This window comes from Lathamus discolor, chromosome Z (assembly GCF_037157495.1).
Source record: "Lathamus discolor isolate bLatDis1 chromosome Z, bLatDis1.hap1, whole genome shotgun sequence".
In the NCBI taxonomy this organism is placed as follows: Eukaryota; Metazoa; Chordata; class Aves; order Psittaciformes; family Psittacidae; genus Lathamus; species Lathamus discolor.
The window spans coordinates 90,351,585-90,377,077 of NC_088909.1; the positions used below are offsets into that span (position 1 = coordinate 90,351,585).

General features: G+C 39.5%; 2 protein-coding genes across 5 annotated transcripts in view; both read left to right on the forward strand.

The window, feature by feature from the left end:
* Positions 1-4,632, forward strand: part of ELOVL7 (ELOVL fatty acid elongase 7) — a 34,401-nt gene extending 29,769 nt beyond the window's left edge. For all 4 annotated transcript variants that reach the window (XM_065663242.1, XM_065663243.1, XM_065663244.1 and 1 more), the window contains exons 7-8: positions 1,445-1,581; positions 2,840-4,632. In XM_065663242.1, the coding sequence (XP_065519314.1) occupies positions 1,445-1,581; positions 2,840-3,043 (341 nt within the window). In that variant the 3' untranslated portion in view covers positions 3,044-4,632. The remainder of the gene's footprint in view (positions 1-1,444; positions 1,582-2,839) is intronic.
* A 3,152-nt stretch (positions 4,633-7,784) lies between these two features.
* On the forward strand, positions 7,785-25,326 carry DEPDC1B (DEP domain containing 1B). Its single transcript, XM_065661645.1, has 11 exons — positions 7,785-7,878; positions 8,501-8,766; positions 12,529-12,664; positions 14,938-15,065; positions 17,149-17,279; positions 19,133-19,180; positions 19,609-19,749; positions 21,939-22,105; positions 23,592-23,768; positions 24,401-24,583; positions 24,832-25,326. Exons 1-11 carry the CDS (start codon positions 7,831-7,833, stop codon positions 24,991-24,993), a joined length of 1,587 nt encoding a protein of 528 aa, XP_065517717.1. The 5' UTR covers positions 7,785-7,830; the 3' UTR covers positions 24,994-25,326.
* Positions 25,327-25,493: the final 167 nt, after the last annotated feature.

The following is a 25,493-nucleotide window of genomic DNA, read 5'->3' on the forward strand; positions in this document are numbered from 1 at the left end:
CATTTGTATATATGCAGAGCTGTGTTTGTTCCTCCAGCCGTATTGCTTATCTTTACACTAATCTTTCCAAATGTTGTTCTGTTTGATACCTTAATTTTCTTTCCAAGAATTTCAGTCCTGCTGATGATTATCATGTATTCAGTTTCATCACTATTTGTCCTTCTAAATGGTGGCATTGATCAAATTTTCAACCTGGTAAAAAAACAATGTTTTGTTTTTTTTTTTTCCTCTGATCTGATTCAAACAGGGAATTGTAAAAGAGAGCTTATGTATGGTGGTGCTTTTTGAGGCATATTTTTTTTTACTGTTAGTTGGGTGTTCTGTCCTTTTGTTCTGATTTAACTATTTGCTTTTTCTTCTCAATATTCACTGTGCAAGCCAAAAGAAGTACATAAGTTTGAATTGTAAGAACACTTGAATTATTTTTAAAAATATAAATAGCTAGGTTTCAAAGAAAGTTTACAGTCACGGCAGGGGGAGTTATGGTCTATCAAGGTGGAAGATTAGTGTGAGCTACTAAAATCACAAAAGATGTTTTCTTTTTAACTTGAATGGTACTTAATGGAAAATTGGCTTTTTTTATTTTTCTTTTTTTCTTTTCCCTCTCTCTAAATGTCTCTTTTTCTGTCATCTTGCTTTCTTCTGATGCTCAGTATTTTCATGTTCATATTTCTCTTAAAAATACTTTGCTGGCTGCCACTTGTTGTATCATTATTACCTATAATTTCTTGTATTCATTAAAATAACACAATTTTGAGCAGAGTCATTTAACTATTTAACTCCATAGTTGATCCAGTGGAAAAGGAAGAGTATTTCTTTACTTCCTTTGTGAAATGTTTGTATCTTACCCGTTTCAGTCATGAGTTTGCCATAAATAGGGCTACTTTGTCTTACATTTCCAGTTTCCTCTAAGAATACTTTTGTAGTGGATGATGGCTTTATGAGATCCTCACTTAGGTCAAGATTCCAAAAACTTACTGTGTGAAATTGTGATTCTTTCCCTGGGAATCTGGAAATCCGTGTTGGGGAAAGAATTATTAGTTATCCTTTAGAGTTCTGCAAAGTGCATTGTGATGTCTAGCAAAGAGGTGTAAAACAGGAGTAACACTGTTTCTACTATATTGTCTGAATCTCCATCATGTATATGTTTTAATAAAAAAAAAAATTTAAAAAGTGAACCAAAAGAACAAAAAATTCCACTAAAATATTTTACAGGTAATTCAGTTACCTTGGTTTTCTTGCTATTTTGGAAATGCTCAGAAACTGATACGATCCCACAGAACTGGTGTCAACTCAATTCAGGTTAAATACCTTATGGGTTAGTCTAAGTCTGTAGGGTTTGTGGTCCATGGTTTTTCTACCATGAAACAAAGCGCTAGGACCTGAGTTAGCTTTTTAAATACCTGATGCAATAATACTGCTACTGTGTTTGGTTTTATTACAGGTGGTTTGGGAACATTTCATGCACTGCTGAACTGTATTGTCCATGTTGTCATGTACACATATTATGGCATCTGTTCGTTGGGACCAGCCTATTATAAATATTTGTGGTGGAAAAAGTACATGACCACTATGCAACTTGTGAGTAACTTGTTTGATATAAACACCTCTCAAAGCTGATTGTAGCTAACACAGAATTAATGCATTACATTTGTACTTTAGTTATGTTCATGTGTGTAGCTTACAATTGGTACCAGGTTTACCTGTGTTTTGAGTGAAACAAAAGTGAGCTCTCCTCAGTTATACACTGAAATCTGCTGACTTCAGTATTCATTATAATCACAGATTTAGACACATGATCTTTTCATGTATGCAGTGCTTGGTAAATACATTTACAAACCTCATTGTCTGTATGAAAATGATTAGAATGTAGTTTACACCAAGGAAACAAAACTAATGTACAGACTATGTATGGCTAGTAGTAACAAAAGAGAAAAAGATTTCTTCAGAATTTCATGTCTCTTCTTTTATAGAAAATGTGTGATTAGAGAACTTACTTCTCTCTAACTCAGGGCATTAAAACCCTCCCTTGCAGTAATTACAGTGAGTGTTTTATTAGCCTTAGATCACTCTCAGAAGGTTGCCACTCTGGGTGCCTTTTCATGCCTGGCCTTTTTAATAGCTGCATTTTCAAAATTCAGTTTCAAGCTAAACAGTTATTTTGGCCTGAGCAAGGATGCTGATGGAGGAAGGAAGGGAGCAAGGAGAAGCAGTCATGGCTGTCTGCTTGCACCAGGTCTGGTGTTAATAGAATAGTTCATGTAACCAGATGAAACTGAACAGTTTAACTTGAATATTTATAGCTTAGTCTTTTTTGTCTTGGAAAAACTACCAGTGGATGATTAACTTTGAGTTCATGTGGAAACTTTTATTTTTAATAGTCCATTAAATTGTTCTTTGGGACTTGAAGAATTCTCTGTCACATGCTAGTATGTAGGCAAGGTGCGAATTCATGTTCTGCGATCCCATAATTGTCTTTTCATGTGTTTTTTTGTTGGGTGTTTTTTTTCTGGCTAATTTTTCTAAAGGAGCTTCCCATTCTCCACTAGTCAAACAGTATCTCCCACAGAACTGGCCAGGGCAGACTCCCATTCTCCTAGTATGGGTTTCTCAGTGCTGCTTATAATTCAGTTTGTCTCAGGACTTCTCTTTCTTTTCTATATGGAAGTGTTTTTCAGTGGAGTAACATTTGGAAGAGGGGCTCTCAAGGTTCATCTCTGTCAGTTTTAGAAAGAGCTCTCCCCCAAGGCATTCTGTTTTTCTGTAGGCAAGTTGTGCTTCTGTAGTAAGGCTGATACTTATTTAAAAAGTACTTATTTTCTTCACCTTTTTCCTCCAGGTCCAGTTTGTTTTGATTACAGGCCATATTGGACAAATCTACTTCATGGATGATTGTCCATACCAGTATCCAATTTTCATGTTTATTATCTGGGTGTATGGCTCATTGTTTTTGGTCTTGTTTCTCCACTTCTGGTACCACGCTTACACAAAGGGAAAACGACTACCAAAGATGGCGAAAAATGGGATCAGCAAAGATCAGTGAAATACACTCTCATCTCTAGCATCAAGAAAGTGTATTCATCAAAGTAGAAACTGCTTGACAATCGAGATATTTAGGTGCACACACTACATGGTGTATATTTTGTATGTTTTCGTCCAAAACAGAATTTGTACTTTTACTATAAGTTATTTGGGATTCAGAATTTGGGGGATGAGGAAAGCAGTGGGGATCTCTAAAGGATTTTTTTCAACAGCTTGTTCATGTCTGTTGTGTAAGAAATCAATGGATAGATGATCTCTAGAAGATGCTTGAAAATAACAATGTTCACTGGGAAAACTAAAATGTGTATGACGAGTACTGAGTACTTTGAACACTGAGAGAAAAATATTTCACCTTAAATGTTGTGAGTTGCTGAGACTGTCAGCTGCATTTTATTAAAAGAATGAACCTTCAGTAAGTACCTTTTACAGAATCTCAAGCTTATTAATAATATATTTAATACATAAACATCGCTACATCTGTTTACAAACTGTATAACTTTAAAGGAAGGATTGTATGTTAATCTGTCAAGGTATGGCGTTTCATTTGAAGATCATAATTTTTGGATATACTGTCTAAGGTAACTCAATTCACTTCATGTTGTACTCACTAATATATTGTTCTGAATATTGGAAACCTGCTGATTTGAAAGTTATCTGAACTGTCTTATAGTGTGATAATCAAAAACTCTTACTGACTTGTTCACCAAAGTAGCCTAATGTACTTACTATTCAATGTATCTATGGATATATTTTGATATTGGTAGCTTAGGCTGTTTAGGGGGGAAAATGATCTTGTCATTCAGCAGCTAAAATCTTAGTTGTCAAGTAAGTTTGAAAAAAAATACTTTTGATTGAAGCCTGAGTATCACCTAGCATGATTTGTACTGTGTCTACTTTCTTCCATTTCCATTATCTATTGAAATACATGCCTAGAAAGATTTTTGCTGGTCTTTTTTTCTGTTATTGTTTGGTTTTAGCCACTCAAGGTTAAAGTTTCTCTATTAATAGCACCAGTTACCTTGTCCAGAACTAGGCAAAAACATATGTGCCATTCTTTGGGCTACTGAGAGTGAAACAGGCAGTGATGGCTGCGCACGACCTCAGTCTGAGTAGAATTAACCAGTATGTTGTTTTCTATGCTTAAGCAGCTTGTCAGGGTCATACATGTATAGAAGTCAAAGGACCTAGCTGTTTGTGTGCAAGTTGCATTTGTACTGTATAAATTTATTAAGGAATTGGTGCATGCAACAGACCTGCAAATGTGGAGATGAAGGTGTTCAATGTTATCTCTAAAAGTACTGTTTTCTATTATGTTCACTAAAACCAGAAAAGAAGCTTGTTCTGTGCTTGTTCTATCTGTGGAATATTCAAACACCCAAAACTTTGGGTCAGGTTTTAACTGCCTATGTGTTGTACAATTCCAAGAAAGTAGGTTTTGTTACCTGGATACTTTTATGGGGATACTGCCATTTATGGTGCACTGTTAATGCTAAAAGGATTTAAATTTTATCTTGGACATGAGTTGCAAATGATTTATTATGAGATTATATAAAAGCTGTCTTTATAAAACAAATAAAAAAGTAATTTATATTTTAGCTTTCCAGTATTTAATCACTGTAGCTATCAACTGCCATGGCAGATTGAAATTAGATCCCAGAAAGGATTTGGATAGTAGCAGATGTATATTTTGACCCCTGAATTTTAGATGCTTGATCCCAGGATTCTCAGCACAGAGTTTAGGCTCCCTGTCAGTGCATGCAAAGAGGTGCTTTAGCACAGAATCCAAGTCAGCTGATCAGGGGCTGCACATGGTTTCAATGGCAAATGCCATGACTGACGCCCAAGTCTCAAAGCCTACCAGCCTCCAACCTTTGTATACGCCTGTGGCTTCCAAAGTAGGGGGTAATCTTCATAGGATGGAGACCTATTGCTGTTTTTTTAAAGCAGCCTGAAAGGATTTTCCTGATGTATTTTTAAAGCTTGAATGCTGCTTCTTTTTTTATAGAATTTGTTAACTCAGTACTAATGAAGAAGGTGGGACAGTTTGGTTCCTTTAGGCCTTCTTGAGCCTGTGGGTTCAAACATACCTGGGAAATGCAGGGCTTTCAACTGAAAGGCTGTAATAGGTGCTCTGCACTGTAACATGGATGATGCTACACTGCTGCCTCTGGAGGTGTGGTGGGTTGACCCTGGCTGGATGCCAGCTGCTCACCAAAGCCACTTCATCACTCCCCCTCCTCAGCTGGACAGGGAGAGAGATATAATGAAAGGCTTATGGGTGGAAACAAGGACAGGGAGAGATGGGGAGATCACTCAGCAGTTAACAGTCATGGGTAAAATAGGCTTGACCTGGGGAAATCAGTTGAATTTATTACCAGTCAAATCAGAGTAAGGTAATGATAAATAAAACGAAATCTTAAAATACATTTCCCCACCTCTCCCTTCTTCCTGGACTTGACTTTACTCCCAATTTGTTCTACCTCCTCCCCCACAGCGGGAGGATGAGGAATGGGGTTGTGATCAGTTCATCACATGTTGCCTCTGCTGCTCCTTGCTCCTCAGGAGAGGGCTCCTCACACTCTTCCCCTGCTCCTGTGGGGTTCATCCCACAGGGAATCAGTCCTTCATGAAATTGCCAGTCCTTCCCGCAGGCTGCAGTTCTTCATAAACTGCTCCAACATGGCTCCCTTCCACAGGATGCAGCCCTTTAGGAACAGACTGCTCCAGTGCGGGGCCTTTCCATGGGTGCAGTCCTTCAGGAGCAAACTGCTCCAAGGTGGATCCCTTCCACAGGGTGCAGTCCTTCAGGAGCAGAGTGCTCCAGTGTGAGTCCCTTCTATGGGGTCACAATTCCTGCAGCAAACCTGCTCCAGTGTGGGCTCCTCTCTCCAGGGGCCCACAGCTCCTGCCAGAAGCCTGCTCCAGCACAGGCTTCCCACAGGTTCACAGCCTCCTTTGTCCATCCCTCTACCCTGGCATAGGGTCCCCCATGGTACAGGTGAGATCTGCTCTTCCATGGGCCTCCATGGGCTGCACCATGGTGCTGCAGAAGAATCTCTACTCCGGTACTGGAGCAGCTCCTCCCCTCCTTCTGCACTGGCCTTGGTGGCTGCAGAGCTGTTTCTCACACATGTTGTCACTCCTCTCTCTGGCTGCAGTTGCTCCTGCACAGGAACTTTTTCCACTTCCTGTGTTGCCCCAGAGGTGCTACTACCCCTGTCACTGGTTTGGCCTTGGCCAGTGGTGGGTCAGTCGTGGAGCCAGCTGATATTGGCTCTATTGGACATGGCCGAAGCTTCTGTAGCTCCCCACTAGCAAAACCTTGCCATGCAAAACCGATACAAGAGGGAAGTAGCCATTCCTCCTTATTCTTACAGATGACTCCCATGCTGGCAGGGAAAGTCCTAATTCTGGTCTCTGATTTTGCAATTTTCCACCGCTCCTCCACCCCACATTGCTACAGGGAGGAGTGCATCCGGCAACTGGGTATGGGGGGCCGGATGCATGGTTTGGGACCTAGATCTGCAACTGATTGCTCAGGATCACTTGGGCTTAAGTACAAGCTGAGAGTAAATGCAGTCAAAAGTAAAGATCTCTGTGCATGGGCAGATTCTGAACAGAAAAGAGCCAGGAAAAGCTCCTGAGTCCAGCAGTTGTGCAGTTAGCCAACTGCCTCTGAAGGCAGTTGTCTGAGATTAAGAATTAATAATCAGGAGCAGAAGCAGGAGATGCTGATCATTCTGTGGGCTGTCAGCAAGTGCCATTTCAGATTCCTACTGCATAATTTCTTGCATGCTGGTTTAGTTTTCTGTGAGTTACCAAGCATCTGGAGAAAGAGAGTGGTTTCGTTGAGTTGTATGGATGCATTGTTTCAGGGAGCTGTATGGATGTATCCTAAAAGGTTGCATGCAGGATAACTATGTAACTGTGCTAGGGATATCAATACAGAATGGTACTGGACTCTCCTCCCCTCTAATGTTAGTAAACACACAATGTTGCAGTCGGTGAGAGTAGCACAGTCTCGATCTGGATAGTCACATTTTTCCCCTACCTAATAGTTGTGCACCTTGCATGCTGAATCACGTTATGCATTTGAGTTATGCTACCAAGAGGGGTGCAACAGTCAGCAAAATCGTTAATGTTACAGTGAATGTTAATGACAGTGAGGGGGGAATCGGGTTGAAACATTGTATGCCCTGGATTTGGTGGAAGAGAAACACTGCTCTTACTAGCTACTCCTCTCTCAATAAATTGAGTCCTGTAAATTGGGGTGGTTTTCTTTCTTTTATTTGTGCCCCAAATTAACGAAAAGGCTGTATTCTCTGTGTCCAGGAAGTATTCCGCTGTCGCGGTTTGACTGCTCTCCAAACCCAAGCCCCGTTCCGAGCCACTTACTGGCTGAGGAAGCGCGAGCAGCAGAGCGCCGTTAAAGTTCGTTTAACAACTAACATCCCTCCCGGGAAGCCAGAGCGGCCTAAGCGGAGGCCCTGCCCCGCGGGGGCCGCTGCCGCCCCGCCGCGCCGACAGGAGCCGTGTTTCTTTCCGGTCGCACCGCTGGCGCAGTTTGCGAGCACGCTGCGGGCACAGGGGGGCGGCCCGGGCAGGGCAAAGGCGTGGGCCGGGACAAGCGTGTCCCCGCCCCACCAATAACGGGCAGCGCGGGCGCGTCACGTGCGGCCGCCGCCATCCAATAGGTGAGGGCGGCGCCTTTCGGGCGCGGATTCAAACGGTGGGCGCGGCGCGCGCGGCTGCCTGTTTCCGTGGTGACAGCGAGGCCCGGCCGCGTCCATGGAGCCGCCGCTCGTCGGGCCCGGGCCCTACCGCGCCACCCGTCTGGTGAGTGCTCCTCGTCCCCGGCGCGGCCTGCTCTGCAGCATTACCTCGCCCTTGTGGGCCTCCGTGTCCGACGGTGGCTCTCTAGAGCCTTCTGGGTACCGGTCCGCTGCCTTGATGCAGCCTGGGCCCGGCCCGCTGGCTGGGTCTCTGGGGGCTCAGCGCCGGCAGCCTGAGCGGGCCCTGGGCCTGTCCCGGGCAGCCAGGGCCTATTTCTGGTGGCCGGGACTCGGCCGTGTCGTCCCCAGCCGCCGTCCGGGTGTTGAGTGCTCCTTACACAGTGTCTGTGTGGGGCGTCTGTGGAGCCCCGCTGGAGTGGACGGGCCGCAGCACCAGGCAGAGGGGAGCGTTAGTCCGGCCTTTTGTCAAGTTAAAAGCCGCAGGGACGTGAAAGCTGTACCTGTAGAGCCATAGGTAGCATGGGGCTCTACATCTCAGTTTCCTCAATCTGGTGTTTGCTCTCAGGTCTCTACTGTTTACATCACAGCTTAAGGTTTCAGTGGGCTTGTAAATGCAAATGACAAAATGATCTGTGGAGTTCTGCTTTCTGGTTGTGTCCCTACCTTGCCTTGTACGACTCAGTGCTTCTAGAAGAGCTGTAACGGTTTGCTTTGTTCTTTTTTAGTGGAATGAGATAATAGAACATTTTCGTGCTGGGATGCCTTTACGGAAACATCGGTGTCGCTTCAAAAGCTACGAGCATTGCTTCAAAGCCTCGGAGGCAGTGGACTGTTTACATGAACTGCTTGGCTCTAATCAAAATTTTGGCCCAGAAGTGACTCGCAATCAAACGGTTAAGCTGCTTAAAAAATTCCTGAAAAATCACGTTATTGAGGATATTAAAGGAAGATGGGGCAAAGAGGACTTTCAAGATGATGGCCATTTATATAGGTAAACCTGTATATGGTGTCTGAAAAACTGAAGCAATTGCTCATTGGTGTAACAAATGTTTTAGTAAAATGCCTTTGTAAAGGGGTTAATGTGTCTCCCCCCCCCCCCCCCCCCCAAGACTTTATTTTTTCTTTAGTGATAAGCAACTAACATAGTTTAATGTTTGGCTTGGTTTTGTGGTTTGGGGATTTTTGGTTGTGTTGTTTGGGTTTTTTTTTTGTGTTTGTGTTTTTGTTTGGTTTTTTGTTTTTCCCCTCCTTTTTATTTTCCTTCTCCTTTGTTTCTAGATATTTCTGAAAAGCACTTTTACTCAATTGCATTCCATGAATACTAACAAGTTTTTGCAGATTTTATGATGTTGTGAGTTCTGTTTGCTGTTGGCAAACATCAGGTTTGTCAGTGTTGGAAGAATGCATATCAAGAATATATGTATGGGAATGAGGATGCCGTTGAGCATTCAATTCCTCTTGCTCTCCCTCTCCTCCAGCCCCTTGGCTATTTTGAGTGCCTTTCTACTCCTGAGAGAAGGGCCTTCAGAAACTAAAAGTCATTCATGATGTAAGCTTTTTCAGGGCTCTTTAGGTCGTAGATTGAAAATGTCTTAAAAGATGCAAAGTTTAATTGCTTATTTTACCCTTTTTTTTTTTTTGGTAATAGTTTTGTTTTTAATATTGTCTCTGGGGAAAGGTAGATATGAATTTCCTGTCAGTATGGATAAAATCATCTTTTCATTTTGCTCTGTGAACTTAAATAGTTTCTTTTGTAGAGTGTGCCTAAGCTTTTTTGCTCCCTAGTCTGTACACCTGTGCTGTGCGTACAGTTGTCCATTACTCTTCTAGTATTATTCAATAACTTGAAATACTTTAAAAGTAAGATGTTATTCTTTTACTTTGTCATAAACAAACTTGGGTCAAGATTCTTTTTTATGAAAGAGCTGTGGTTTATTTTAACCTTGTTCCACTGCATTCCAGTTGATTTACAGTCAAATTGGGCTGGATTTGTGTTTAATTCCGGTAACAAATTAGCACTGATTCAACTTGTTCTTTATAATACTGCATGATATTTTTCAGTAGAAGTGGTAGCTGGTTTTTAGTCTGCCTTAAGAAGGAAACGACACTGAGTGCTAGGGCTTCCCTGCCAAATAAATTAAATATTCAAACCAATTTAAATCAGATTTAATGGAAGAAGTTTTAAATAATTTGTGGGGAATAAAAATGAATGTTCTTTCCAAACTTAGCTCCATAAAAGGAAATTCCAGGTAACAGTAAAGGAAAATGTTAAATTTTAAGAATTTGGAAATCAAATTTGAAGGATCTAGTGTACCAGAGATTTGTAACTGAAGATATTTTGAGCAGCTCACCTGGGTAAGTCTGTTGCTAAGCATCTCAAAACAAGATACGGCTCTGCAGTCCATGAAGTGAACATGACCAAGAGCTGGAAAAGGAGGGAGTATCACGTATGCTTGTCCTGTTCTTAAGTTCTCTTGTCGTCTGCTTATGGCTGCTGTAGAAGGTCAAAATACTGTGATAGTTTACTTCGTCATGGACTAGTTTTTACTTATCTAAGCAGAGTGAGAAAAGCAGTTAGATAGTGGTACAGCACTTGGTGGTAGTTGTGGTGTTGGTTTGGTTTGTTCCCAGCCCGGTCCTGCTTTGTCTGTTCTTAGGATAGCTCTCTACCTGCACACTTTTTTCACTGGTGCCATAGGTATTAAGTCCTTTGCCTCTTTTCTTTCTGGGCATTGACTCTGTTGAAAGATTAAATGTGGGGCTTGGTAGCCACTGGTATTATGCTATATCTATTTGTCTGCGTTTGTTGTGTTTGTGTTTTTTTTTGTCTCTTGTGTTAGCATTGTGGCACATTCAAATTATTTTGCTATTTTCTCCTTTGTATTTTCAGCCATGACCTTCCTGAGCTCCAGGCTGTGGAAGTTGGTTGGGTGAAATATTTTGGTGTTTTTTTTTTTTTATTAGTACTTTGTAATTATTATTCTCTTAGTAGTGCTTTGCCTACTGATCTGCTATTGGACAAGTGAACATTTTTATTATATCTGTCTTAATGATATTCTTTATTCACCTCCCGTTCAACTAAGTTACTAACAACTTGTTTTTTCTAATTAAAACTGCATATTTTTCAAGCATCTTGAAGTGCAGCTAGCTTTTTTCCCACTCATCTTGGTGCATAAATAAACCACATGCTACTCATGGTTTTGGTGTTCGGCTTTAAGTATTATTAGAGCATGCTTTTCTCCCGTTGATGGAGCTGAACATCGGTTTTCCAGCCCACCTTATTTACGTATTTAATGTCCTTGCAGCTCCCTCTTGTGGAGTTTCATGATGTTATGGTGTAAATACGGTTTTCGACATGCTGGTATGGATAGCACTACAAATTGCTTTTAATTCCATAGACAGTGTTTTCTCTGGAAACCTTCATATGTTTTATACCTTTTCTATAAACTACTGTGTTAATTTACTGTAACTGTACACCGTGGAACATAGCTGTCATTCGTTAACTTCCCATGTGAATGTAGTTTTCTGCTCTCGCTCATTGAGTATTGAAAAGAGATATTCCCAAATGTTGATTTGTCTGATAGTATTGGGCAAGTATTAAATACGAAGGTGAGAACTACTGTTGCTTCAAAAATGCGCAAACACAATCTGTGTGTTCTGGCTTATTGGCTCAGCATAGTCTACAATAATAAAAGAGAAGTTACAGTTTCAGAAGCTGTAGGGCTTTAAATTTTTTGGAATTGCATTAAATCTGTGATTCTATGATTCTAATATATACACACATACTATAAAGTGGCGAACAAGTTCTAGTTGCATGGTCACAGACATAAATGTATTTTATATTCAAGTTAAGTGTGAGATGGAAGTATTTTCTTGGAGCATCAGGGATCTCATCATCTCAGGGGTATCAGAGTGCAGATAAATAAGATCTGATCTGGGCCAGTTTGCCGATATGTTGCCGCCAAACTGATTTGTCTTTCTGATGTGCCACCATTAATTCCCTTATACATGCTCTGACCTAGGTTTAGCAGTAATTTAATTCTGGTCAAGCTGGAGACGTGACTGAGCTGAATGTGATCTGGGATAGTTTGTTTTCCTTGTTTTCTGCAAGGGCTAGCTTAGGGTTTATTTCTGCTGATTTCTTCAAGGCACTTTTCGAAATGCCTTAAAAATTGAGTTTCCTGCATAGCCAGCTGGAAAAAGACTTCAGAAAAAGCCTACAGGATATGATCTTCGCATAGGAAGCATGTAAACACAGAAGAACATGGTAATGTGGACAAAACTTTGTGTGGACATGTGTGTATGCTAGTTATATCTGTTAGTTAGTGACTTAGATAGCTTTGCTTTAAGAGATAATGCATGCTTGCAGTTCACTTGACATGCAGAAAATCTACTCACAGCTTTTTCAGCAGAGTCAGTGCCTTCTGGTGAAGACCTGAGTCAGTTTGTTACCCATAGGCAGCTGCTGCTATTTGAGATGTACTGTGATATCAGACCTTCACCCACGGTTCAGCTGTGTCATGGGAGGTGCAAAGAACCTGAACTGTTCTGGAGCAGCAGATGGAGACCAAACAAGACACCTTGAGATGTTTTTATGTGTCACTCAAACCTGTCTTTAGGCAATTAGGTTGCACCGTGTATGTCCAAGGCATTTTTTTGTATTTTTTGCATGTGAAGGCTTACTACAGTTTTGCATTGGTAAATATGGAATAGGGTGGAGTTCAGAGACATTAAAAATATTCTCTAATTGTAGGTTTCCTCCTTCCTCACCACTGAAGTCATATCCAAAGAAACCTTCGTGTGAAAATCAAGTAATTAAATTTCCAGACTGGAATGAACCGGAGGCTGGCGTTTCTCAAGAGCACATCCCAGTGAAAGCAGTTGCAATGGTAAGATATCCAGCTTTTATTTCCCCAGACATAAGCGTATTTGGAAAACAAAACTAATGATTTCTTTGTTGCTGCACATAATACTTGGCTATAAGATTACATGCAAAATACTTTTATTCTAAACTTACGTGAAGTAAAATTGTTAGTGATTTGCCAGGGATGCTGGCTTTCAATGTTCTTTCTGCTACAGATTATGTCCTGAGCATCTTAAGTTCAGCATGGCTGTATTTGCCAGTATGCTTACATTCCAGCTTGCTCAAATTGGGATATGGCATTTGTTATGTTACAAGAACGATACTGTCATTTACACTGTAACTCTTATTCAGATACTGTGTAGCAGAATATATACAGTATTACTTCTTATCTGTTAGGCGAATTTTGTTTCTGATAAAGGAATATGCTGTAGCTAGGGGTAAGTGATCCTGGTTTCACTGTTGCCCTTTCAGCTTGGAGAATCATCCTGCCCCATTCTTAAGGTTGATTGATCCAGCCTTTGCAAAGTTGTTGAAACAACTGTTTCTTTTATTAGTAAACCAAACTTGTATCAACTCTCACCACAGGACATCTTTAAAGCCTAGGCTTCTGGAGCTGCGTATATTCTAAACAGTCCCTCCAGTGTTACCTTGTATGTGAGTGTTCTCAAATTTTGTGAACTCGTGTGACTTCATTGATAATTGTGGCCTTTTCCTTAATGCTTCTCAATGCAGGACACTAGCCTTGGATTTCTTGGTGATTGATAGTTTGTTTGGAAAAGTAGCTCCTACCGTTTTGCTGGATGTCTAGAGATCCTGAATGTGAATGGTTACTCCATATTTGTAAATCAACTACGTATGTGTAGATCCAGTGCACCTCTCATGTACAGCACTCTTCTGAAGAGGAAAAAGCATTAAGCTCCTTAGAATTTCATCAGTAGGTAGAAGATTTAAGACAGGAGAAAGGAAAAAATCAAGAGGATAATAGTATGTTAGTTACTGAGCAAGTATCTGCTGCAGTTTTAACATGTTACAGCCTCCAACTGTCTGCTCAAAATTTCTGTCCAAGCTTCCTGACGTGGTAAGAATTAGCAATATACAACAGCATACAGTCTGGCATAGCTCAAAGTTTCTTTCATTGTCAGTTTTGGCTAATACAGTGGTCTGTAAATTGATGTAACTGAGACAAAAAAAAAAAAAAAGGAAAAAAGAAAAAGCTTCTGTTGCTGGCTCTTTTACAGAAAGGCGTTAACTTCCTCTGGAATGGTGAAGTAGACAGGTAGCTGAAAGTGGTGGCACTTTAAATTGCTCCAGCATCTGTCAGGCCACATACTGGCTCTGTGTGGCTTGATGGCATTCTGTGTAATGAATTACTGATGTGGAAGACCAGATTATAATTTCAGAGGGTGCTATTTGTTCCAAACTAGTTCTAGTCCACTGTTGTGGAATTACAGATGATTAGTGCTTGGAATAATTAAGTGCATTACTGGAGTGCATTTTGTGGGTTGGTTGTGATTATGAGGAATACTGTTGATGCACAGGGACTGCTCTGTGACGTAAATCAAAAAACTGGGAATGACTAGGAGTTTTGCCTTAAAAAGTGCATCACTGACACAAACTGTATTTTATGTTCGCCCATTGACGTGTTGATGACAGTCTTCAAGCACTGGGCTTGGATGTGAAGTTTGAGTACAGGATAGTAGTCTCTTGCATTCTGTGCTTTGCTATATTCTGTTAAAATGTTGGACTAGATCTGAAGGGTGTCTTCAGCTGTAGCTATTTGGTTTTACTCTCTTAATGTACAGAACCTGCTAACAAATTTAATGTTTAGCTACGATCAGTATACACTGAATGAGGAGAAATATCAGTCTTAGATATCTCATCTAATAATTCTCCAACTATTTTTCTGTAAGCAGATGTTTAATCTTAGAATGTTAGTTGAAAACAAGTGACTTTGAAGTTGTTAATGGAAAGGATCTGAACACAGGGCTAGAGGCCATTGACTCCTGAGCTTTAATGGCTATTCTGACTCATATAATTTACCCAAGGTGAAAAATTATGTAAATGAGGAAAGATTCTGCATGCTTGTGAAACTCGAGCACTCACTTGCATCCTGGTGACTATACTGGAGCTTAGGAATATTTAGAATACTTCTAATAAGGAGCATGCTGTACTATAAACATACAATTTATACTGTTATATACAATGTTTATATATTTTATATATATATGTAATATACAATTATACTGTTCAGTACTTGAAAAGTCACCAGTTAATGAAGATTGTCCTTTCTGATTTCAGAACTCTGAGATGTGGTATAAGCGACATAGTATAGCTATAGGGGAAGTACCAGCCTGCAAACTTGTGTTCCGCAGAGAGCTAACACAAGCAAATATAGAAGAGATATGGAAATCTCAGACTTTGTCACGGTGAGTATACTTGTGAGCCATCTGTTGTTAAATTGTGTAGTAGGTAATAGTCTTGCTGTCTTCACTGATAATGTTCACTTTTCATTGCTGCTATTAAATCCATAGTGGCTGGACTAACTATATGCTTATTATTTGACTAATGAATTCAGCAAATAAAGCTTGCAAAGAATCTTTACTATGCTTAATACTTTGACTTCTTTTCTGTTGTGTTACACAAGCCCTTTTCTTATGTAAGCTTTGCCTTTATTAATCACTTTTTTCCTCAGTCTTCCTCTTTTTCTTGTTGCTATGAAATAAAAACACGTCTGTAGAAGTGCAATACCATGAAACCTTTCAATTACAAATAAAATACTTTATATGAGATAAGAAATGGAGTTGCTAATTGGGTGCTGAAGGCTTTAGGATTCAGATATTATCTGCTATTTCTAAAAGGAATATCTATACAAAGTTAAAGGCATTGCTTTAGAATATTTATGCAGGAGAAAAAAAATAATATACATTAGCTATTTTTACAGCACAGCTGAGGCCTTACTATTGACTACTTTTATCTAAACCCAGAACATTATCTCAATGTAGTAAACTTGGTGCTCCAGCACTGGCAGATCCACAGCAGAGTGCTCTGGTGCGGTGCACAATGGGGTTCCTCAACCGGGGAAGATCTCAGGGGAGTGGAGAGATGCAACAGCAGACAAGTCCCCCCCATGTATAAAAGAAGCCCAGAAGCACTGCAAACCAGGGTGTGGCATAGCAGTCTGCATGAAAGGCTGCATAGAGAGGGCACTGTAGCTCTGCCACCTCTACCAAGAAGTGGTAGTATCCACCCTTCAGAAAGCTGTCGGCCTCCAAGTTCTGCAACCACCATGTCTGCTGCAGCTTCCCAAACAGAGTTTTAATGGGAATATGCTGCCACCCAGCTGTCCTGCTGCAGGGTGTCCCCTGCTCTTATACCAGTACAAGATGGCAGTAGTGAGCACTCCCATGAGAGGTGAGCCCACATAGGGGAACTCCTCCACATAGTGACAGGATCTCCCAGAGAAGGTGAGTAGCTTGAGGAGTATCAGTGAGCCTGCAACATAGAGTAATGGAATCACACCCTACCTTCTGTGAGACAGCCCCAGCAGGCAGACAGAACATGTGATTTGGAGGATTTCCTATCTCCTTTCCACAGTGACTGAAGGGATAGGGAGCAATGGTGACAAGTTCCTGACCGACACAGCAGGCGTGTCAGCTCTGTGACTACCCCACTTTTCCCAGTGCCCTTGTATAATAAGTATGAGGCTCTGCATATGTGGAACTGAACAATTATGAGGATTATGGTTCGTCTTGATTGGAGGTGTCACTAAGGTTGAGTTGGCCTACACCCTGCATCAAAATTATTTGCATAAAGGAAAAAAAAAGACTGTCAGCCAAAAGGACCAAGTGGGTCCTGGGGTGCATTAAGCACAGCATAGCCACATGATTGAGGGAGGTGACTGATCCACCCTACACTGCATGGGTGTGGCCCCACTTCTACTACTGAGTGTGATTTTGGGGCTCCTCATGAATCTGTTAAGAGTGTTTCCAGATGAAGCACAGTTTTAACAGATTCCTGTTAAATAGTGAAAGGCCTTGAGGGCCAGACTTGGAGCTGCTGTGGAGAAGGCTGAGGGGTGCTATCATCGCAGCCTTGATTTTTCTCAAGGGAGGAAATAGAGCTCAAGCTACTGATCTCTCTCTGGTGACAAGGGAGTGGAATGAAGTTGTATCAATGGAAGCTCACATTGGACCTTGGGAACAGGTTCTTCACTGAAAGGGTTGTTGGTCACTGGAACAGGCTCCCCAGGGAAGTGGTGGCAACATCAAGCCTGTCAAAGTTCAGGGAGTGTCTGGATGATGCTGTTGTTCATGTTGTTTAGTGTTAGGTAGTTCTGTGAGGAGCAGCAAGCGGGTCTTGATGATCCTTATGGGTCACTTCTGACTTGCAGTGTTCTGTGAGTCTATAAAATGGAGAGGTCTCTTTTTCAGAATCCTATCTACCTTGAAACCATGTTTGCTGTTTTCAGATTACATGATGTATGAACTGTGTGTTTATGTACTTTTGCAGGTTACAAAAGGTCTTGGGTTTGGATTCCCTGAATGAAGTGTTAGACGTAAAAATTGTGAATTCAAAGCATATACTCCAAAATGCATACAATGTCAATAAGCAAGGCATTGTCATTTTAGAAGACAAATCAAGTGAGTATTTTAGAAGTTTTCATTTAACTTCTTAATGGTATAACTTTCTAGTATATAAAAAGTATTTGTTCTAATCTATAGTAACAGGTAACATCTTTCTACTTGTGTGACCACATCTATAGTACAGTTTTTACAAAGTATGTCGTTGTTTTCCTCTGACAACCCAATAGTCAGAATTGGTGTTTACATGTTTACTCTTAAGCATATTGCTGCTTTAGCAGGGTTGAAAGATTAAAGTAAAAAAGCAGCAACTTTTCCTTTATAAAGAAAAGGATACTACTCACTTCAAGTTGGTTTTGTCAGCCCGGGCCTTAACTGCCTGAACTGGACTATTTACATGAAGAAAATGTGTATGAAAATTGAGAAAAAATCAGAATGTATGCTGAGAGATCATAAAATTTCCCAGGTTTGATTTTCAGTCAGTGAGTTTTGAAACCAGTGCTGAGATTAAAAATTCTTTGCACATCAGGGAGAAACTAAAGCATATTTGCTGTTGTGATGCTTTGGGCTGATGCCAGCCTTACGAAGTTTAACCATGCCAAATGCAAGGCCCTACACCTGGATGGGAGCAATCTCAGGCACAGCTACAGTTTGGGCAGAAAAGAGATTCAGAGCAGCCCTGTCGAGAAGAACTTGGGGGTGTTCAATGAGAAACTGAACATCATTTGGCTTCAGTGTGCACTCGCAGCCCAGAAAGCCAACTGTATCCTGGGCTGCATCAAAAGGAGCATGACCAGCAGGTCGAAGGAGGTGATCCTGCCCCTCTGCTCTGCTCTCGTGAGACCTCACCTGGAGTATTGTGTGCAGTTCTGGTGTCCTCAGCATAAAAAGGACATGGAACTGCTGGAACAAGTCCAGAGGAGAGCCACGAGGATGATCAGAGGACTGGAGCACCTCACATAAGAAGACAGGCTGAGAAAGTTGGGGCTGTTCAGCCTGGAGAAGAGAAGGCTGCGTGGGGACCTCATAGCAGCCTTCCAGTATCTCAAGGGGGCCTACAAGGACACTGTGGAGGGACTCTTTGTTAGGGACTGTAGTGACAGGACAAGGGGTAATGGGTCAAAACTTAAACAGGGGAAGTTTAGGTTGGATATAAGGAGGAAATTCTTTACTGTAAGGGTTGTGAGGCACTGGAATGGGTTGCCCAGGGAAGTTGTGAATCTGTAGCCATGTTCAAGGCCAGGCTGGACAGAGCCTTGGGTGAGATAGTGTAGTGTGAGTTGTCCCTGCCCATGGCAGGGGGGTTGGAACTAGATGATCTTAAGGTCCTTTCCAACCCTAACTATTCAATGATTCTATGATTTATCACTTACAATATTATTGTCATCATGTTTTCCAGAAGATTTGTAGATAAATAAAATATGAGATTGTAACCTGTTTTGGTTTGTAAATGAACTCTTTTTCCAGAGCATATACATATTCATTTTAAAGACAATTGGAGCACCTCAGGATGTTAACCATCTCATTGCAAAAATGACCAAACAGCATGTATTGAGTGCTTTTCATCATTTTCACTGCAAAGTAAACACTTCACTGTAGTGCACTGTTGAAGGTGTAGCTTGAACTAGTTTGGCTGTTTATTGCAGGGGCAGGTTAAGGATTTGAGATACAATTCATTTTGCTGGTTGATTTGTAAGAGTCATAGGCACAACTGGTTGATAGGGAGTACTGCAGATACTCCAGTAAGATATAATTAAGGCTATATCCTATAATGAGGTATAGCCTGCCTCTGCAATCAGTTGCACTACCATATAGGGGAAACTTCTTACAGAATTTCTGTTTCACTTTTATCTTTCAATTTTTCTTAGATTTTTTTTCTCCTTTTAATTTCTGTCTGTTTCTCCTCAATGCAGAGGAACTGCCTCACTGGATATTATCAGCAATGAAATGTCTAGCAAATTGTAAGTACTTTTAGGGGGAGAGGGGCACAAAACCAACCCACCCTCTTAGAAGACAATCACACTGACTGTGCCTTACTGCTTTATCAAATCCTGTTTTTAGCGACAGTTGATATTTTTTCAGATTGTTGCCTAAAAGCTGGAAAAGGTCAACCAGCATATATTTTCCTGCTAATGCAGTTTATTTCAATGAAATATATAGAGGTTTAACTGTTCATATTTTAACTTTATCTATTTCCACTAGACCTACTAGAAATTGGTCAATTCAATAGATGAATATATTTTCACTTATATGTTGAATAATGAGTCTAAGTTGTTTGGTTTTTTCTACTTGATGTTGCATTTCAATTGGCTGGAATAGAAAGTGGTGATCTGGTTGATGGCTGCAAATTCAATTTGTTTGTGTTTTTTCCTACCTCCCCCCTTTCTAGGGCCCAGCTGCTCAGACTTGAAGCAGCCTACATACTCAGGCTTTGAAAGAGATGTCTTCAAAACTATAGTGGACTACTTTGGCCAGATGAAAGAACCTCTTCTCACATTTCATTTTTTTGATGTTTTTGTTAGCGTGTTAGGTAAGTAGTTTAGGATATAAAGTATTCATTTGAATTCATCATATCCAGATGTATCACAACTCATTTCGTTAGGACCTGTCCTGTCCATTCTACATGGTGAACAGTTTAATATTGAAATTTATTACACATCACAAGTCTTCCATTGCTTGTCTTCATGATTTTTAAAGGCCTCTGTTCGTTGCTTAGTGCTGCCACACCTAACAGATTAATTTTAACAAGTTTTTTTTTTTTAAATGCCTAATCATTTTAAAAACTCACAGGAGCTTTTATAAATTGCTTGACTGATGTCTACATTAAAAAAAATTAGGGCTGTAAAGACTATTTTTAACCATGGCGATATGATATCTGAAAGAAGTGGAAATACTTCATTGCTTAAACTTACAGTAGATATTAGTGCTTACAGAAACAATAGTTTAGTTATTAGCTAACTTTAAGGGTTCATGCTATATCAGATTCAGCTATCCTGTAGCTAAAGATGGCTTACAAAAAGACAGTAAATGTGAAAGTATTTTATTTTTTTTATGGTTGCATTTCAGAATAGAACAATTGGATTGAAAAGTAAGAATGCTTTGTAACATGTCACTTTTCTGAGCTGCTTTAAGGGGGAACACCATTGCTTTTAACAAACTGTTGAGTTGAAAAAGGACTTCTGGAATTTAGTATTTTTATACTTTATTAGTTGACGATCTTGCTTCAAACTAAATGCAGTTCCTTTTCTTTTTCTTACACAATAGATACTCTTGATAATATCTCTTAAGAATTCTTGCTGTCATTTCATACTCCCTTTTTGTTTGCCTTTCCATTGTATTTTACATCTTTCAGGTTTTTAGAGTTTCATTTCACAGTATTTCACAGATGTAAACATGAGGAGAAAGAATTCATGCCAATGTTTATGTGGAAATGAAAGCAAACCATGCATGATTTCAAAAAGTAAAAGAAAATGTTTTGTTTCTCACAAAAAATGAGGCATTAGTACGGAATACTTTCTTACTAACAAAAATAGATCTACACAAAAAAATCATGGGATACAGGCTTTCAAGTATTACTTTGTAGTGAATCTTTATGCTTATTCAGTTTACTTTGAAGTTCTGGTAGTATATATTTGAAAATGTCATGTTTCTCAGGTATCTTTTCCACTTTTTTTTTTTTTTTTATTCAAGAATATGCTCACTATCTAACTGGTGGACAGAGTTCAAGAAGACAATCATACCTGTTCTAAAGCCGAACTCTTTGTACCCAAAACTACTTAGAACCAATTGTTGGAAAATAAAAAAGTAAATATAAGGCAGAGATGTCTGATCTGTAGTTTTGGTAGCAAGGTCTTCTAACAATTCCTTGTGAGATTTGATGTATGATTCTTGGGTGCTGGAGGGAAAGAGAAAAAGATTGGGGAGGATGAGGTGTGTGGGTGATGTCAGCTGAGAGAAAAAGGGCAAGAATTTTGTCCTGTGCAATAGGTGATTAAGTCTTAACAGGCTTAATGTACAAACCACTATGAAGCTGTAGGTGAATGTAGAGGAAGAAGTAGCTGACTCACCCCTGGAAGTGTTCAAAGCCAGGTTGGATGGGGCTTGGAGCAACCTAGTCTAGTGGAAGGTGTCCATGCACATTACAGGAGGGCTGGAACCAGATGATCTTTAAGTTCCTTTCCAACCCAAAGCATTCTATGTTTCTATGTTCCATGGAATGCTATCTTTTAGTAAGTGTCAGTGCTAGTACTGAGTGTCAGCTGTGAAGCAATAATTCCTTAGTTGTACATTTACAAAATATGTCTATGATTTCATTTTTGTGTTTTGTTTTGTTTGTTTTTTTTTAAATGGAGTATGGCTTTTTAAATTGCAGTGATTCTTAAGATAAGGAATTTTATAAACCAAAATTTCAGTCTGAGTTTTAAACTTTTCACATTGCTCCCCTCAGGGAATTACAGCTTTTCCACACGGCTTCTTTTTTCAGTGGATAAACTTTTTTTAGTGGAGGACTTCAGTAAGTAGCGAAGAAAGTGTTATTAGGTTATATCTTTAGTCATTTGGGGCAGCCATGATGTCTTGGGTGGGATGGTTTAGTGTGAGGTGTCCCTGCCCATGGCAGGGGGGTTGGAACTAGATGATCTTGAGGTCCTTTCCAACCTGAACTATTCTATGATTCTAATTGGGAAACTGTGCTCAAACTTCTGATCTTGCATAAACCAGGTCTGCTGCAAAAACACAGCAAGGCCATAGAAGCTCTTCAGATATCTTGTCTGCTGCTGCCACCAGAAAATCGGAAAAGACTACAGCTGTTGGTGAGGATGATGGCAAGAATTAGCTTGAACAAGGATTTACCACCTCTTTCTGAATCAGTGAGGACCAGAACCTTGGTACGTATAGTGTGTAAGGCAAAAGGTCTAGACAAGGCTTTTGGAGTAGCACAGCTAAAAGATTCTGTGCATTTGCTGTAGAGAATGTGTGCAAAATACAATTTGATTGTTTGAAGAATATTTTGTCTATTCTAGTTTGAATTCTAGAAGGCTACTCTGAATTTGAATAAATTGGGATTTCTTGGTCAGTTTTGAATAAATGAATTTGCTCAGAATTTGGAGACTTCCATATCTTACAAAATTAAATTGCCACAGATTTCCCTTTTGAGTAGAAAAGAAAAAATACAGTAGATAAGGCTTCTGGTGTTCTTTATCACTGCAGACAGTGTGAGAGAGAAACAGACTGCCTGTTTCAGTCATAGTTAGAAATATGCAGCTGAATGTTTTGGTTTACTTGGTTTTAGCCATTTAAACTGGTAGGAATGTTTTTTTATTTCAGTATTTTTCATCACTTCAACTACAGATTTTAACAAAACCCTCAAGAGCTAATGCTCTTTCTGTAGGACTTCTTGTAGAGTTACCACTGATGTTTGCAAACAGCATGTTATTACAAAGTTATTAAGCATAACTAAACAATTCTGACTGGCTAAGAACATGTATTTATTTTGGTTAAAGTCTTTTTTTGTAAGTAGGGCTGCAGAAAGCTAAGCTGTAGAGCCACTCCAATAATAATACTATAGTAACATGCATAAATCTAAATCTGTTCTACAACAATTACATTTTTAATTAACCATGACTAGTATTGATTAAAAAAAGATAATTTTTTTGACTGCCAAGGTTATAATTTAATTAACTGTAAATGGTCTTTGATTAAACTAATTATGTTTATCTAAATGTTATTTTTGGAAGCGAATGCTTTACAGTCCAAGTATTCTGTACTGTTTTAATTCAGCAGTGTAGTCTATGGTTTATGACAGTCTTGATTGCTTTCTGTGCTTTTAATGTTAGAAGTGACTGGTGCACAGACAGAAAACTCTTGTAACTGAATGTTCGGGCATGAGACCACATGAGTTGATCTAGACCTGAAATTTGGTTTGATTTCAAAATAACAGTATTATTTTTTCACCTCTGGTGCTTATCTTTTATCAAATTCCTTTGTTATTTTTAAAAACTCTGAATTGTTTGTGCCCTGTTTAGTTGGAAAAGCCACATAAAATGGCCATCTGATGAAATCATTAGAATAAAACTTAATTCAATCATAAGTCTAAAGTCAGGGTTAGATCATGTATATAACGCAAGAGCTATCTTCAGTCCACCCAGATAACAATACTGTTTACTCTCCCCACCTCTCCCAATATTGACTTTTTTGGAAGTATTTGAAGTATTGTGCCGTCAAAACCTCTTTTTCTAAAACATAAGTTTTTAAATACAGCCTGATTCCCCATCACCAAACAGAAAAATACACAGTAATGCTGTGATTTAATTTTATGTTGATTTCTTGTTTTGGGTTTTTTGTCTTCCCCCCTCCCCTACCCCCCAACCCCAGATGGTTCAGGCATTTTCCCATTGCATTCTCTGCTCAAAGGATGAAATGGACTTGGATGAACTGCTTGCTGCTAAACTAGTATCTTTTCTCATGGACAATTATCAAGAGATCTTGAGTGTTCCCACCACCTTAAAATCTTCTATAGAGGAGCATGTTCTAAATCTCCAGAGAGTCCAAGTAGGTGTCTAGCACAAGAAGCCTCTTATACCTGTTTCTAGATCAAATCTATCCTTTCTGCTCTGAAGTCTGACAGTTCTTAAAGACTTTTTTCTGTCTGCTAGATTATGAATATCTTATGGCTGCTATATTAAAACATAACTATGTATTTAAATGAAAATACGCAGACTTTGAATAGTTTAGAGTCAAGAACTCTTAAATATGTTTTCTGTTGGTCAGCATTATCTTTTCCATGGGATGGGCAAGCTATGGTTGTGGTAGTGAAGAAAACTGTGGATGGTTAATAAGTGTTTCCATTAATGTTCTGATTTTATTTTAGAGACATCTTTATTTGCTCAGCTGTTTAATATAACTGTTTCCTGATACCATACTTTCTTTCGTTCAAAGCTGCTTTTTAGTTCTTTCTTATCTAATTGCTACTGAAAAACTGATTTTTAACTTTTTCCAAGAGTTAAAAGGCTCAGTCTGTGTCATTGTTTTTGACTTACTAAAATTCAACCAGTGCAAGAGATAGGAGGTACAATTTAAGGTTTTATTCCATATCTTTTCCACTTAATGACTTCAGGTGATTAAGCCAGTTTTTCAAATCTATTGTGGAAAACATAGCTGCTCTCTTTTCACTCTTTCTTCAGATAAAATATGCTGGAGCTGATGCCGATGCAACTTTTCCTCAATCATTTTGCCACCAAATCAGTACAGATGAATTTGAATACCAAAGAGCAACTGGCTCTCAAGAACCACTGGCAGCTTTATTGGAAGAAATTGCAATGAATAAAGAAATATCTGTGAAAGATAAGAAGAAGAAGCTTAAGCAAGTAAATAAAAATTCCTCCACAGTCTTTAATTCTAATTTCAAAGTTTTATCAAGTTTCAGACATGTAGTTTTTCAGAGAAATACTGAGATTTAAAATCATAGATACTCCTGGGCATGTCAAACTTTTTAATTGTTTGAAATAAGGGTACTGTGATCCATCAAGCCGTATTAGAAAAGATCGCCTAATTTTCTATATATAGAGGTATAGAAGTTTGAGTAAATTCTTCATTTAACTCTGTACTTTTCCAGTTTCAGAAATCTTACCCTGAAGTGTACAGAGTACGATTTCCAACGCCTGAAACTGAAGCGGTGCTATTTCCAGAAAAAACTAAACAGAAGCCACCAATACTGAGATGGGCCTTAAAAAAGCCCTTTCAACCGTTTCACCGAACCAGAAGCTTTCGGATGTAAAAGGTTTGAAACATATCAGTGGACTGAGTCAGAGCATATTATCCATGGATCTTATGCCAAAGGAGCCTGAGAAGCATGTAGTTACTGAAAAAAACATTGGGGATACTTCTGAGATGGTAGAAATGGTCGAAAGAAGAGGAAAATATTAAGGTGGTAGAAATGTGAGCCTTTTCAGTATTTTTGTAAATTTTTTTTTTTTTAATGTCAGTTATTTAAAAAAACCTCAGAAATTCAAGGGGATTAATCTATACGGTCATGATAAGGTCTAAAAGTACTTGTGTAATGTGTTGTTGGCAAGTAGTCAACAGCCTCTTCCTTCTTTTTTTTTTTCCCCCCCCCCCCGAAAATTAGTTTCTTGCACAGACTAGCCTGTGTTTGTTCACATGTAACTTGAGGAATTAATTTGCTTGAGTTAAGTATGAAACACTGGATTTTGTTTTGTTGTACACCTTAGTGTTCTTTACTGTTTTTCAAAATAAAAATTTTACATAAAAACTCAT